At 44.3% G+C, this 13,460-nt stretch overlaps 1 protein-coding gene and 1 long non-coding RNA gene across 4 annotated transcripts in view; one reads left to right on the forward strand and one right to left on the reverse strand.

The window, feature by feature from the left end:
- Positions 1–1,817: 1,817 nt before the first annotated feature.
- Positions 1,818–4,829, reverse strand: LOC107075650 (uncharacterized). Its single transcript, XR_001477166.2, has 3 exons — positions 4,626–4,829; positions 3,737–3,859; positions 1,818–2,219 (listed from the first exon to the last, which is right to left on the reverse strand). It is a non-coding gene; the product is annotated as an uncharacterized lncRNA (long non-coding RNA).
- A 242-nt stretch (positions 4,830–5,071) lies between these two features.
- The window catches only part of LOC102687316 (kirre like nephrin family adhesion molecule 3), a 186,896-nt gene continuing 178,507 nt past the window's right edge, over positions 5,072–13,460 (forward strand). For 2 of the 3 annotated variants that reach the window (XM_015337524.2, XM_015337525.2), the window contains exon 1: positions 11,149–11,654. In XM_015337524.2, coding sequence (XP_015193010.1) covers positions 11,564–11,654 — 91 coding nt within the window. In that variant the 5' untranslated portion in view covers positions 11,149–11,563. Of the gene's footprint in view, positions 5,187–5,678; positions 5,806–11,148; positions 11,655–13,460 lie in introns of those variants that run through there. The other variant, XM_015337526.2, reaches the window with a different exon arrangement.

Below are 13,460 nucleotides of genomic sequence, written 5' to 3' on the forward strand. Positions count from 1 at the left end.
GACATTTCTTAAACCGGGCCTAGATCAACACTTAACTCAACCTTTCTCTCTCTACACAGTGAGAATTGTTAGATTAACTTTACTCAGTCAAACCAATGGAAGGGATCTGCTAAGCACAACACAACATCTAATTGTACAGTAACCAGAAATAAAGATATAATAAGAATAAACTGTATTTTATATAGCACCTTTAAAAGTGGCTTCTCAAGGCACTTTACAGGAATACACAATAAGAGGAGACAGCAGAATCACACATTATCTATATAGGGCTTGAAAAACAGTTGGAAAGCAAAGGGGTAGACACAAAGTTAGTTAAATAAAAGCTCTTCTAAAGAAGAAGGCTTTTGGTCTGGACTTGAAGGCAGCTCTCTGATATCTATAGGGATAGAGTTCCAGGGCTCGGGGGCGCAGCAGAAGAAGGCCCTGTCACCCACAGAGTGCAGACAGGCTTCGGGGACAGGCAAGGCGACCAGACTTATACGAACGAAGGTTGCGAGACTGGGAGTAACTCAGACACGTACTGAAGTGGCAAGACACGTGGAGCCTTATAGGTGGGCATGGGAAAATAATATGTTCATAGCTGTTAAAACCAGTTGCTAAATACCATATCCATCCATTTTCTACCCACTTTATCCAATTCAGGGTCGTGGAGGAGCCAGAGCTGAGCCTGGCAATCGATGGGCTCAAGGCGAATACACCCTGGACGGGACAGCAGTCTATCACAGACCAGCCACACACGCACGCGCACTCAAAGCCCAGACGCAAATATTCACCTACCGTTAAGTACTGGGACTGCGGGAGGAAACTTGAGCACCCCGAGGAAAGCATACAAACTCCACACAGACAGTACCCGGGAATTCAAACCCACAGCCTGCGAGGCAGCAATGCTAACGACTGCGCCACCATGTCCCCCAATACATATCTTACTTTTGATTAGAATAGTTTTTTATTAAGAAAATTATTCGAGATGCAGATTCGAAGTGGCCTGTTATTCTTGGAAGGTATGTTGCACACAACACAGCATGATGAAGCCAGAAATCCATTAAAAATGTCTAACTCAAACTCCGGCGACAGAGCAAGCAGGGTCATTCGTTAACACGCTTTAAGAGAGAAGAACTCATTGCACTCGGTACTGTGTTTTGTAGGCGTATCTTCCTCTCTGGCCGCAAAAGTCTGGGGATCGGAATGAAAAAGTAAAACCAGACGACCTGTTTTGCCTAACGTTTTTCAAGAACAAAATCCAAATTGGATTAAAAAGAGTGTTTTGATTAAAGCAGAACAACCACTAATATTACTAGAGTTAATAAAATGTCATTTTGCCAAGGTGACCCAGTTAAAATGTGTAACTTGCAATCATTAATGCTGTACTTCCAGGGACTTTAGGCTTTAGTTTAGCTGCAGTGCTTTCTGTGATTACTACAAATAAGTTCTAGGTCAAGGGTGAGCTGTGCATTTCCGGCAGTAAGAGCACAGTGCGATATAGGCTGCTGCAGCTTGTCATTATTTTTTTCCCAAAGACGTGTACAGATGAGGATCTTCCATCTGAGGGCAGGTCTGCACTTATAGCCATTAATCAACCCCTTTCCAGACAAATACTGCACTGGATCCTGTCAGGGGATAACGCAGGACGACCCATATAAAGCTTTCATTGATCCAGCGAGTCCCATAATCCTTGGGGATTAGAGCTGGCTAAAAGTAACCGATACATTTGCAAATAAAAGCTGCTTACATTCAGGCCATCCTCACAAAAAAAAAAAACATTTTCCGCTGAACAAATCTCCTTCTCTGTTTGCACACAGCTCTGGGCAGCGGTGAGTGTTGTCTGCTTGCCCACCATGGGCGGAGAGATCACTCAGGGACATGCCAGACAGCCAGTTCCAGGATATGACCTAGTGATCTTTGTTACTTTCGATGCAGGATATGTGCAGAGAGTCTAAAACAGGGTTTGTCTTCTTTCTCCAGGCCTGCAGCAGCTGTGAAAGGATCTTGTCTAAATACTGCATTCGTGCACTGAAGGTTACAGACTTTTATTTTCCTTTTTAGGAGGAGGACATGATCCGATGGTCTGAAACTGTGGACTCTGAAAGGGCACAGAAAAAAAAAAACAACCCTGCGCCACTACAGCAAGACATCTGTCAAAACACTTGCCTTCGGTGCTCTCCCGCTGTCAGTTCAACTGCCGGTGAGCCAATCCCAGCTTCTGCAGACAACGAAGTTACCTGTTTGGGAAAAAAAACAACAACATCTTTTCATGCCCTCAAGCAGAAAAGACGGTGGATTCTAAATTCATCAGATCTGATCAGATAACCAGATCGGTTTGCTTCTCACCAGCTTCTACTGCAGCACCTCAGCTACTGTATCCATGACAGAACAAAATCCCTGATCTATATTCAGCCGGTCAGCAGTCTCAATAGTAATTAAATAGATGCTCAATAAAAGAGAATAATTTAGTGCATGCACAGTAATTGGAAAAGGTTTGTTTTTAATCGCTCCAAATATCTGACACCACCGCTATTTAGTGCTCTTTTATGATGTTTTGTAATGTCTCTGCTAGATGGTTATTTTTCAGGAATGTCAACCCAGAACTGAAGCAACAAAGCATTGTGTCAAGTCAGTGAATACAAGGGCAAAAATTTCATTTTTTAAAGAGTTTTTTTTTTAGTATAAGCTGCCTAGAAAAATGATTTAACTGTACCAACCCGCATGGAAGGCCTTTCTAAGCAGTTTTCTACTTTTAATGTGGTCTTAGTCCCAGGAGAAAATTAGCTATTGCCCTTGCGCTGGACTCCATGTAGTGCCCTGAGCGATTTTCTCTTGAAACGTCCTGTCCCTTATTTTTTTTCTATTTTCTGTTCTTCTCGTGTTTTGCTTTAATCATGATTGCTTAGTTTCTTCTTTTTAAAAAAAAACACGAGATCCGCACGCTGCAATGTTCCGCAGTTGCACGATGCAGATGGTCAAAACGAAGACGCACAACAAAGAGGAACGTGCTTAAGTAGGCAGCTGCGTCAGCAATGTGTAGGCTGCAAAGGAACAAGTACAGGTTTATTCCATGCTGGAAAGAGAAGAAAGGAAACAACGTTTTTGGCTGTGGGATCTTCTTCTTCTTCTTCCGCCACCCGAAGAAGGCTCCACAGCTGAAACGTTCCTTCCTTTCTTCTCTTCCCGGCATGGAATAAACCTGTACTTGTTCCAAAATGGGGGAAACGAGCTTCAGACATTCAAAGTTGCGCAGGTTAGTTGGCAAACGAGTTACCTGATCTCCGACAGCCCTCCGTCAGGCTGTCGGGGTCTGTCTCCCGATCAGAAGAATCGGATGTGTGCTGTGTTCGGCGCAGAGCTGTCACTCGCTGCAGTGCCACTCAGCAGCACAGAATGGAGTGCAGATCTACAAAGACTGATGTGCCATGTAGCAGGCCAGGCACTGTACAATCTCGACATCTGATCTCTACAGTGCACTTTTTCCCCAACACCAGGTTTACATTGCTATTTATTTCTGTATATGTATTTAGCTTTTGAGAAATGCTGAACAGTTTTGCACTAATTGAGCTGTGGGTTGAAGGGCACGTGCTTTTTAACATCGATGATCGAACAGCATAAAATAATTAAATGGACCCTTTTAAAAACAACCAGCCACAAAGTATTCTCTGAAGAACTTTAGCCATGCCTTCTCTACCTTACAGAGGCAACACTGATGCTTCCATATAACATGCAGAATTAAAAATGCATTATTTACCTGTTGTCCCAGATGTTCACCAACATCTGTTGTTTCTTTCCAACATCCTTCTTTATGCAGATTTATAAGAACAAGATGTCACGGGGTTGTAAAAGCTGCATTCCTCCTTTGGAGAGTTTGAGCCTGGAATCAAACGTGGGAGAAAATAATGGTTTACTTTTTGTGTAAAAAATGTATTCCCATTCTTGCAACAACACGCTTTCCACTTTAAGGTTAAAAAACCTTCAATAATTAATGGAAATAAAATCCGCGTCTTAACATCTCGGCAGGTTGTTAACATAATTCTTTTTAACGACAAACGAGATGGGAAAACGTTATTTTAGCCCGTTTTAAATGTGGGTAAAGCGCATTGAGGCAAGAGTCTTACAAAGGGGGAGATGTAGACCCAACAAGATCACATCTGGACGTCTGCATTTGACATTACTGAAACACCTCCGTAAAGCACCACAAGCATACAGAAAGGAGGTACAGCAATATCGACGCCGGCTCCTGACCTGAGGTAGCACGGGCAAACCCACACAACGATATTCTCGCATTGACAGCAGAATCTCCCTGAGCGGTAGCTTTATGAGGCATTGAATTAATATCACCTCATGCAAGTACGTCTTCAGCCACATAACTCGCGTTTTCTACTACAGGAATTCACATCGTGTAGCGCTTCTTGCTGCCCTGAAAAAGGCGTGTTACTTGTTTCTGAGTTTGCATAGACCTACCATAAGGAATCAGGGTGAATTATTTCCACGGGGGGGAAAAACAACCCAGGAAAATACAAAACAGGGCGTTCTCTGTCTCATGCGGTCAGACATTTGAGTATTTCACTCAGTTTTGCCTGTGAGCGTAAGATACTGCGACCTGTTGTGGTTATCGTAGCACACCTCGCCATATTTACCTGACACATTCTCGTCAAGCAACTCCGGGGTCCCAAGACCGGCCGTTGTCTGATAGACACGATAGCAGTGTAAAGACAGGAAGAAGGTTTTATATCCACAGTTTTAAAAATCTGGCATCTGTGCTCTTTCAAAGAGTTTTCGGCGATTTAAACGCAATCAAGTCGTGTTATGCAAGCGCGGAGTACAAGGTTACTGGACGTTAAGATAAAGAACTTGGAACCTCTTGGAACAAGCGCACACAGTTTAAAATAGCTTCACAATCAATTCATCTGAAAAACAAATCACACCTTCGCGCCAACACAATAAGAGTGGGCGGGTTGTTTCGGAGAAATTGTCCAATGAAATCATAAGCTTTGAGACGGACATTGCCAACAACCACTCAGATCGCAACATTCCGACCACGTGATCTCTTTTTTCCGTCACACGGCAGGCTCGAGTTCGCGGCAGAATCCTGTCGAGGAAGTTCAAGGGTATATTACGCGAATTTTACCAGGATGTTCATTTTATTCTTCCCTCAAACGTGCTGACAAAGATGCAAACCCTGTAACATCCATAAATAAGTGAGTGAATAATTATAATTCACGATAACGTATAGTCATAGCTACTGTGTTTAAATAGTAAACCATTGTCAGTTCTTAAACCTTAAACCTGATGGAACTGTATATGTTAGTATGACGACTGGCAGCTAAATTGAAAGAAAAAAAGATACACACTTAGAGGAATTAAAGAGACAGCATTATTTTTTTTTGTCAAAAAACCGTATTTAGTGAGTAACTTCTCTTACCTTGACCAAAACAGGCGTAATAGTTGGGCGGTGCTCTTTAACAGCAATGTGAGGCAAAAGTGTTTAAAATGGGGCTCGTTTTGGCATAGTATGGTATTTTATTCACACAATACACGACAATTTTAAGATTACAGAAGACGGTGATTTTGATTCCTCTCACATGACAACACATAAGTTTCACGTTTATTGCGTCGTGTCGCCCGCGTTATTCGGGCGACGAGCGGGGGATTCAACACGCCTGTTGTGTTTTTTTTATGCCTTGTTAAAGGTGCACCGTCTTAAGAGGTGCTGAAGACAGACGGCTTTGAACGGCAACTTTCCCTGGCGGCAGACCAGGGCACGAACCAGGTCCGAACCAGACCGAAACCCCCCGGGTACAGTTTGGAGGACTAAAGGTAGGAGGGCGCTCAGCTTCCTCGCGGAGACTAACGTCTCTGTTGCAGATTGTGGAGCGCGGACGTTCTGCGTGATTTCAGAGGGAGCGCGGACGTTCTGCAGCGACGTTCTGCGTGATTTCAGAGGGAGCGCGGACGTTCTGCAGCGACGTTCTGCGTGATTTCAGAGGGAGCGCGGACGTTCTGCGTGATTTCAGAGGGAGCGCGGACGTTCTGCAGCGACGTTCTGCGTGATTCCAGAGGGAGCGCGAACGTTCTGCAGTGACGTTCTGCGTGATTTCGGAGGGAACGCGGCTGGCTGTGGGGACGGAACCTCTTTATTTTCCGCCCCCCACCGGGTCAGAGCTGTAGTTCTCCCGGATAACGCGCAGAGGCGCTGTAGAAAATGGTCCGGGGTTCGAGGGCATGGATGGACTCCAAGTCATTTCGGTGGGTTTGGATTTCATTTTTTAAAGTACACCTGTGTCACAATCTCTTTTTTTTTTTTTTTTAGCCCAGCCGGGTGGGCTAACTGGTTCCCAGTCCTGGTCCAGGTGACTCGCACACCTGCTGGGTTTCAGCCCAGCCCACCTTCATTGGATAACTGAAGCCTTACTTGATCGAAGACGTTGCTTCAATTGCATTTTTGAATTTCGCTTCTTGTCACAAGGTGGGGATTTTATTTCACTGGCAGAACGCATCGTTTAAAGCTCCAGCATGTTTCAGACCTAGGAACAGACAGTTCAAATCTATCATGATTATTGATATAATTAAGTCAATGAAGGGTTTGAGTGTGGAACTGAGGGCTCAGCTGGAACAGAAACAACAGGTGTGTACAGGTCACCAGGACCAGGTTTGGGAACCACTGCTTTAACTACTGAACTGCTGCCATCCAGAGCTCAGAACTCCTTTGCAGTGCTACAGTAGTTCACTGCTTGTTTGGCTGTGATAGAGTAACCAGAAATGTACAGAGACAATTCTCCCTCTGTATCGACGGGTAAATGAACACAGTGACTGATGATTGCACTAAAAGACGATCATTTGGAATTTAAAAACCCACAGACAAGAAAGAAAACAATGTCCATCGAGGCACAGATAGCTTTCTCAATGAGCGAAAGCCGTGTTGCTTTAACATCACCCCGGTAGACGGTGGACTTTTTTTTTTATCAATGAAAACATTTCTAATGTCTCTGCTTTCCGAGCCAGTGCCTCCTTATTTAATTCCATTCGATTAGAACTGCCGCTCTCTGGTTTATGAGTTGATTAAAATAAAAATCAAACGCATCAGGGGTTGAATTCTCTGTTCCCCCTCCGGGGACCGTTACAGACGAAGGATGTGAAAATGTCCTGCTTTAAAAGGCAACTTGATGATGGCGCCTGTTTAGAACTGACACAAGTAATGTTAACCGCCCACCTCCCACGTAGTCGTTCTTGCACACAATTGCTCCGCGCTTAACGACATTCATGTGGCACATAACAATAGTATAGCGCCTACGAAGGCACGGACCCGGTAAACAGTCACGTCGCTTTTTATCTGTCTCAGGACTGGAGTGGCTGCCTCTTACCCTCCACGCTAGAGTCATTGTACATGTGATTCTGAGTACTTAACAGTAAAGTACAGCAAACATGGCCTTTAGCAATCTATGCAAAAAAAAGGACGAGTTCCTGGCTTTTCTTGGTGTGTCTCCTTCCTCCTGTAGTCATATCCTTATCCTGACTTTGGGATGGAAGGGATCGGTATTGAAGGTAGTGTTTAGGCAAAGCCTGCCTTTAAAAAAAAAAAATAGCAGTGTGCTATTGATCCGAGGAAAAGTTTAATTTCACAGTCATGTCACCTGAAATGACTGTATCTGATTAGTTGGTGGACTCATTTGTTTGAATTTTGTTTTAGTTTGGCAGCTGAATCCTGCTTCGCAGTTAGAAAAGGACCTTGCAGCGATTCTGACTGGCTCGTTGGATCTGAGGGGTTTCAGCACTCCTCACACTGTGTCTCCGGGCCAAAGAGCATCGGCCTCGGGCAGATCAGGAGAACTAGGCAGCAAATCGCAGTGAGGCGCGTGGTCTGGTTCTGTATGTGCAGAGCTTTTTAAGAGATCTCTGTCCAAAAGCGGGTCTGTGTTCCTCAGGCCTGTCTGCGGTGGCCATTAAGGGATAGCTTGATGTTTTCATGCCTTGAGTTCTAAATTCTTAATTGGCTCTGATTTCAAATTTTACCCTGTTTTGCAGTGTGTGTGGAGTTTGCTTTTGTACAGCATCTTAAGACATGCGCTAGAGCAAGTCCTCTATAAATAAAATGTATTGCATTCCCTTCCGAGGGGGAAGAAGAAACATCCGCCTGGTGTTTGTATAATAAGGATTATCTTTAAATAGGAATCGCATGCACAATGCTGTTCTGTGATCCTTATGGAAAAAATAAGGCATGGCTTTTTCATATTATTGCTATTTTCTCAAAGGGATCTATTCAGCTGTGCATTGATTGCAGAATTTAAAAGGAACATGCGAGATAAAAGAGGATTAAAAACGTTGCTCGTGTAAAAATAGTCAAGTCGGTAAACTAGTTGTCAAGAGTACAGTGCCGTGCAAAGAGAAAACACTCAAAAATAGGACATTAGGAATACATATTCATGATAAACCGAGGAAAAGCTACAGATTAAAGCAGATAAGGCACTGGTATGAGTGAGCAGCATGGAGTAGCTTAGCTCATTAGGGAGATGTGGACATTATGAAGTATGTCATGGTTAAACAGGACTCAAGACTTGCATATTAAGGTCCTGTAAAAAGTTTTTACACATCTTCTTCCTACAGGTTCAAGATTTCCTGTTTTTGTAGAGGTTTTCTTGGTACTTTTATTTTTACCACTAGTTTTAGTGGTAAAATAAAAAATATTTTTACCACTAAAACTAAGTTTGTTGCCGTTGCTCTGGAACGCTTTCGAGAACCCTACAGAATACGTATCAAGGTAACTTGGGCAGCAGCTGCTGGTTCTTCCCAGCAAGTTGATGGACTCAGTTGGAGCCGAAAAAGCCGATGATGATGAAAGAAAGGTGGAGTGTCTCCGACGATCACTCGGCAGCTCTCATGTTGCCAATTAGGCCCTGGTCTAATTTTCAATAGGTGATTGACGTAAATGTGCATGTGGAACTTTTAATTGGGCAATGACTGATGCACTGCAGCTGTGCAAGTGGGACAAAGTATCGGTCTTACAGAGCAGATGTGCATCTTCAATGCAGGCGAGTTATAATCTTGACGTGCAGCACAGCCGTTGTGCTTATCCAGTGAGTAATGTAGTGCATAACACGTCTGTTGTGCTCCGGAGAATTGGGTGTTAATGGCAAGTCGTGGGTCTCTGTCGGTCAGTGGCAGTATAATTTCTTTACCGAGTGAGTGCCTATTGGTAGCCATGCTAAAGGAATGCTGCCTGTTCTTGGTGGACTGATGGGGTAATCAGTGTGCCTTGTTCCTGTGTCCATTTCCATGTCTATTAGAGTGATCTTGGAAACTAAGCTGGGCTGCACCAGGGTAGAAGCGGGGAATATAATGTAGCTGCTGCTGTAAGTGATGCTGGACCAGCAGGCGGCGCTCTTTCGGTGCTCTTCAGTACAGTGATGTACGCCATGCTGTCCCCTGGATGAGATGATAGACTGAGGTCCTGTCTGCTCGGTCAGTAAAGATGCCATGACACTGCTGGTAAGAGCAAGGATGTCAACGCTAGCGTCCCGGGTAGATTCCACTGTGAGCTTGCACTGGCATCTAGTTGCCCTACATTTCCCCCGTAATTCAGCTGGTGTGGGAATTTCTCGCTTTTCTGCCTGATCTGATGTGAACCATCCAGGTTGATGCTGTGGGTGAAATTGGTTGTATCCTACTCTCTATATAAAATGCTCTTGGATCCTTACACTCCCTCGGAATTCTGTCATATAAATGCAGCACCAGGTAGTAGTGTTCAGGGTTATGAACTCAATATGGGAAGGCTGTGAGTCATTGATGTAGATCACTCCTCTTGTTCTCTCCAGCAGAGTCCTGTGTATCTGTTGGAATGATACAGTAACTACCCGGTAAGTTGTTTTTGTCCAGTAAGAAGACAATGACACTTGTTGTCTTTTTTTATTATTTTCTTGTCCTGATTGGACAGTCGTAATTTTCAGGTGGGGAAATGGCAGATCGCTTGTGATTTAAGGCATCCAGAGGTGTTACAGCAAGTCCCTGGGGAGTCTCCTTTAAGACACCGAAACACATTGCAGTGGTCTTCTGTTCCACTGCGCTGGTTTCTGGAAGTCGATATCCGTGTTGGATGGGAGTATACACACATTCCAAGTTGGTCCATATTGATTGAGTAAACTGTACTGCTGGTTCAAGTGGTTATTTGTTATTTAAAATTCTGCGCTTCTGTTCTTGTTACATTGCTAAGCGTTCTGCACATGAATGATACCATTTTTATTCGTCCAATATAATCGAAAACTGGCAGACACTGGCGTTTTAATTTCAAATTCTTCTGGAACAGATGAGGTGTATGAAAGTGATTTGTATATATACAGTATATTACCCTGTGATATGTAAAAATCACAGAAAATGAACTTCATTTATATATACAAAAGTACAAAATGCTCATTAAATATTGATTCTGGCAGTATTTGGAATGATCTGCTGGAGATCTCAGCTTTTGAAAATCTAGCAGAAAGTCATTGATTGTCAGAGCTAACAAGCACCCTAGGCATGCATTTACACTAAAGTTGACAAACTTTCTCCTTGAAAGTCAAATATCCTCATTTTCCAGATTTGGCTGGAAGCTGTACTTGCTTACTACCGGCACAGCAATCGGATTTCATTCTCAGGAAAACAAGACATAAGTGTTTACATTTTTTTTTTCTAGCATTGATTTCTGAGCATCATACCCATCATTAACTTGGCATTTCTGCCTGTCCACTAAACAGTTCTCTGCCGATTGTTAATGCTCATATATACAAAGCAAAGGAAATTAAAACAAGCTGCAGGAAGACGGGAGACTCTGGCCCATTGAAAATCGAGATGGGAATGTTATTTAAAATATTTATTAGTCGGTACAAACTTGGTGGATTGCAATACACGATGCTGGAGTTAGTTCTCACAGAAGTGCTCTGTAGGATAAGCAAGGTACTTTAAAGTGTGCGTCTCACTTTAGCTGAAGACAATGATGCATTGAATCAACATTGTGATATTGTGGAAACAAACAACCCAGAAGGTGGAGATGCTCTCTTTCCTCTGTTACAGGTCTGCCTTGTGGGTCTCCTTTAATTGGCACTGCTGCCTGCCTGCCTTCCCCTGGCAGCCCGGTTCCCAGAGATGAGGTCTGATTCTTTCAGCGCCCCGCTGAGGCACAGTCACTCAGGCAGGCAGGCAGGCAGACTGGCAACCGGCTGAGGGAGGAGCAAAGCTGGGGAGCAGTCTCTGCTGTTCTGTGCCGAGCCGAGTCGCTTGCTCGCTGTGTGTGTGCGTGCGTGTGTGAGTGAGAGAGAGAGCCGCGCGCTGATGCTCCGAGATTGAGAATGGAACAGCGCTGAAAGAGGCAGAGAGCAAAGCCGAGAGCTCACTTCAGCTGGAGAGTAGAGCGAAACTGTGCGCCGGGCGACTGGGGGAGAGCGGGCTTAGGGGACGAAGAGAGAATTGAGAGGGGGGAAAAAAAGAGGACGCTGAAGAGCAGAACACGACCTCACCCTCGAAAGAAAGAATAGAGGAGCTAGGGAGGCTCGAATTACTGTCCTGAACTGTAATATAGAACACCGTAGTATCTTGACTGAAGTTAATGTCTGTTCTTGCTTGCTGCTCCGTACATATGACTTCTTCACCAGTCATGACCGCCTGCATCTTTTTCTACTTTTGGCTTGTGGGACATGGTAAGGAAACTGGTTCTACCTTCTGTTTGCCCTTAATCTCTTGTACTGTTTTATGTCTAAGATGAGCAAACCTGTATTCGTGCGTTCCTGCCTTAGTTTTCCCGGTTTGGAGGGCATGTGCTCCCAGTTTAGCTCTGCTGAAAAAGGCATGCTATTGCATACGCAGCTGGAGAAAAACAGATTAATTTGCAAGTTGCATGGAGTGAGCCTCGAAATGTAGCTGGAGGGAATCTTGGTTAATACTTGAATACCTGCTCTTATTAGGGCTCTGCTGTTTTGTGTATGCCAAAAATCCCTTAGCAATCCCTAGAGCGTGTTGAAAACAGTTCAGAGAAACCGTCTGTTCCTCAGGGACTTGCAGGGATGGGAATCCATCCAGCTCAGGATAGATTGGTGAGGAGGGCTTTTAAATAAGCGCTGGAATGACCATACAAGACAAAATGAGGATTTGTAGATGTGGTGCTTTTGGGAACAACTGTGGCTGACATCCCCACCTGGAGAGCCACAGCATGCTGCCTGCTCTCCGATATTTCAGATGTTTTTTTAATGTTGAAAATATCAGTACAGTGCTTCACCTCTTAGCCACCAGGTGGTTTCCTCAAGGGTGGCCAAATAAACACCTGGCAAAAGACGAAAGTAACTGAGGTGATTTTTTTGGTGTAATCCTTCAGGTTTGGTGTTGGTTGCGTGCTCGTGGTTTCTTACAGACCTGTTCCGAGCAGTGCCACTGGCGAAGACCTGCGAGCTCTCTCTGTCCACGTTTGCAGGCTTGCACAGTGTTGGCTCCTTCAGGTTGCAGTGTTGTGTATTTGCGTGCCGGCTAGTGTGCCTCACCTCCCAGTGCCATTGAAGTGAAGGGTGGCAATGCGATCTTTTATATTGGAGTCACATAGCACATAGCACTGTCTTTTTGAGGGCCGTGATTGAAAATGGAACATTTTTCACACTTCAGCTTCTTGTCCTCACAAGCTGTTTTTGTTCAGTTCCTAAAGTTTTATTTTCACCGACGTGCATATGGACTTGGTGAAATTAAACCAGATGTTCTTCTACTGTACATTTGTCGCACACACGCGCGTCTGCAGTGATGTCTTTTCAATTTAAAACTGGCAGTTCCTAATGTGGGGGGGGGAAATATGGCTTTTTTTTTTACCCAGAAGACTCAAAATCTCAGCATCTGCACACTAAGAGAACATATTTGTGTGTATCCAACACATACCACTAATTTGAAACTGACACCAGTAATAAAGGTTTTAATATTGCTCTCGGCAGCGCTGTTTCACGAACGGTAGATCAAATCTCAAGAGGCTGTCAGTTTTATTATCTGTTTTTATGGGTGTGAGAGTGCGTGCTGCGAAGTTGGAGCAGGAAGAATGGTTTCAGTCTACAGTTCGTTAGTCTGCAGCGGGGTTGCTGGGCTCTCTGCTGTTGCTCCCAGAAGAGCACTTGCTTCTATAGGTGAGGTTTTACAAGTGGCCCTGCCTGCCCCCTGACATGAATGAGCCCCGTTTTACAACAGCGCATGAAAGGGCAAACGCAGTTAAGATGAAACAGCCTTTTCTCGCCTCGTCCCTGGTGAAAGTACGGCGTGTAAATCGCAGGAGAGGTTTAATGTACGTAATTACTAGAACAGGGGATCTCTTTACAGCAGATAAGAACGGAGCTGTAAATTCCGGCAGTGAAGATGTCAGGGACTGCAGAGTAAAAATAATCTTTTTTTTTTTCTGTAATGCAAGAGTTGGAGATGAGCTGATAGTTCTTTTAATTCTCTTGATAGGGGGTGTTGGGGGGGGACGGACCTAGGTCTAG

This window comes from Lepisosteus oculatus, chromosome 23 (genome assembly GCF_040954835.1).
Source record: "Lepisosteus oculatus isolate fLepOcu1 chromosome 23, fLepOcu1.hap2, whole genome shotgun sequence".
Lineage (NCBI taxonomy): Eukaryota > Metazoa > Chordata > Actinopteri > Semionotiformes > Lepisosteidae > Lepisosteus > Lepisosteus oculatus.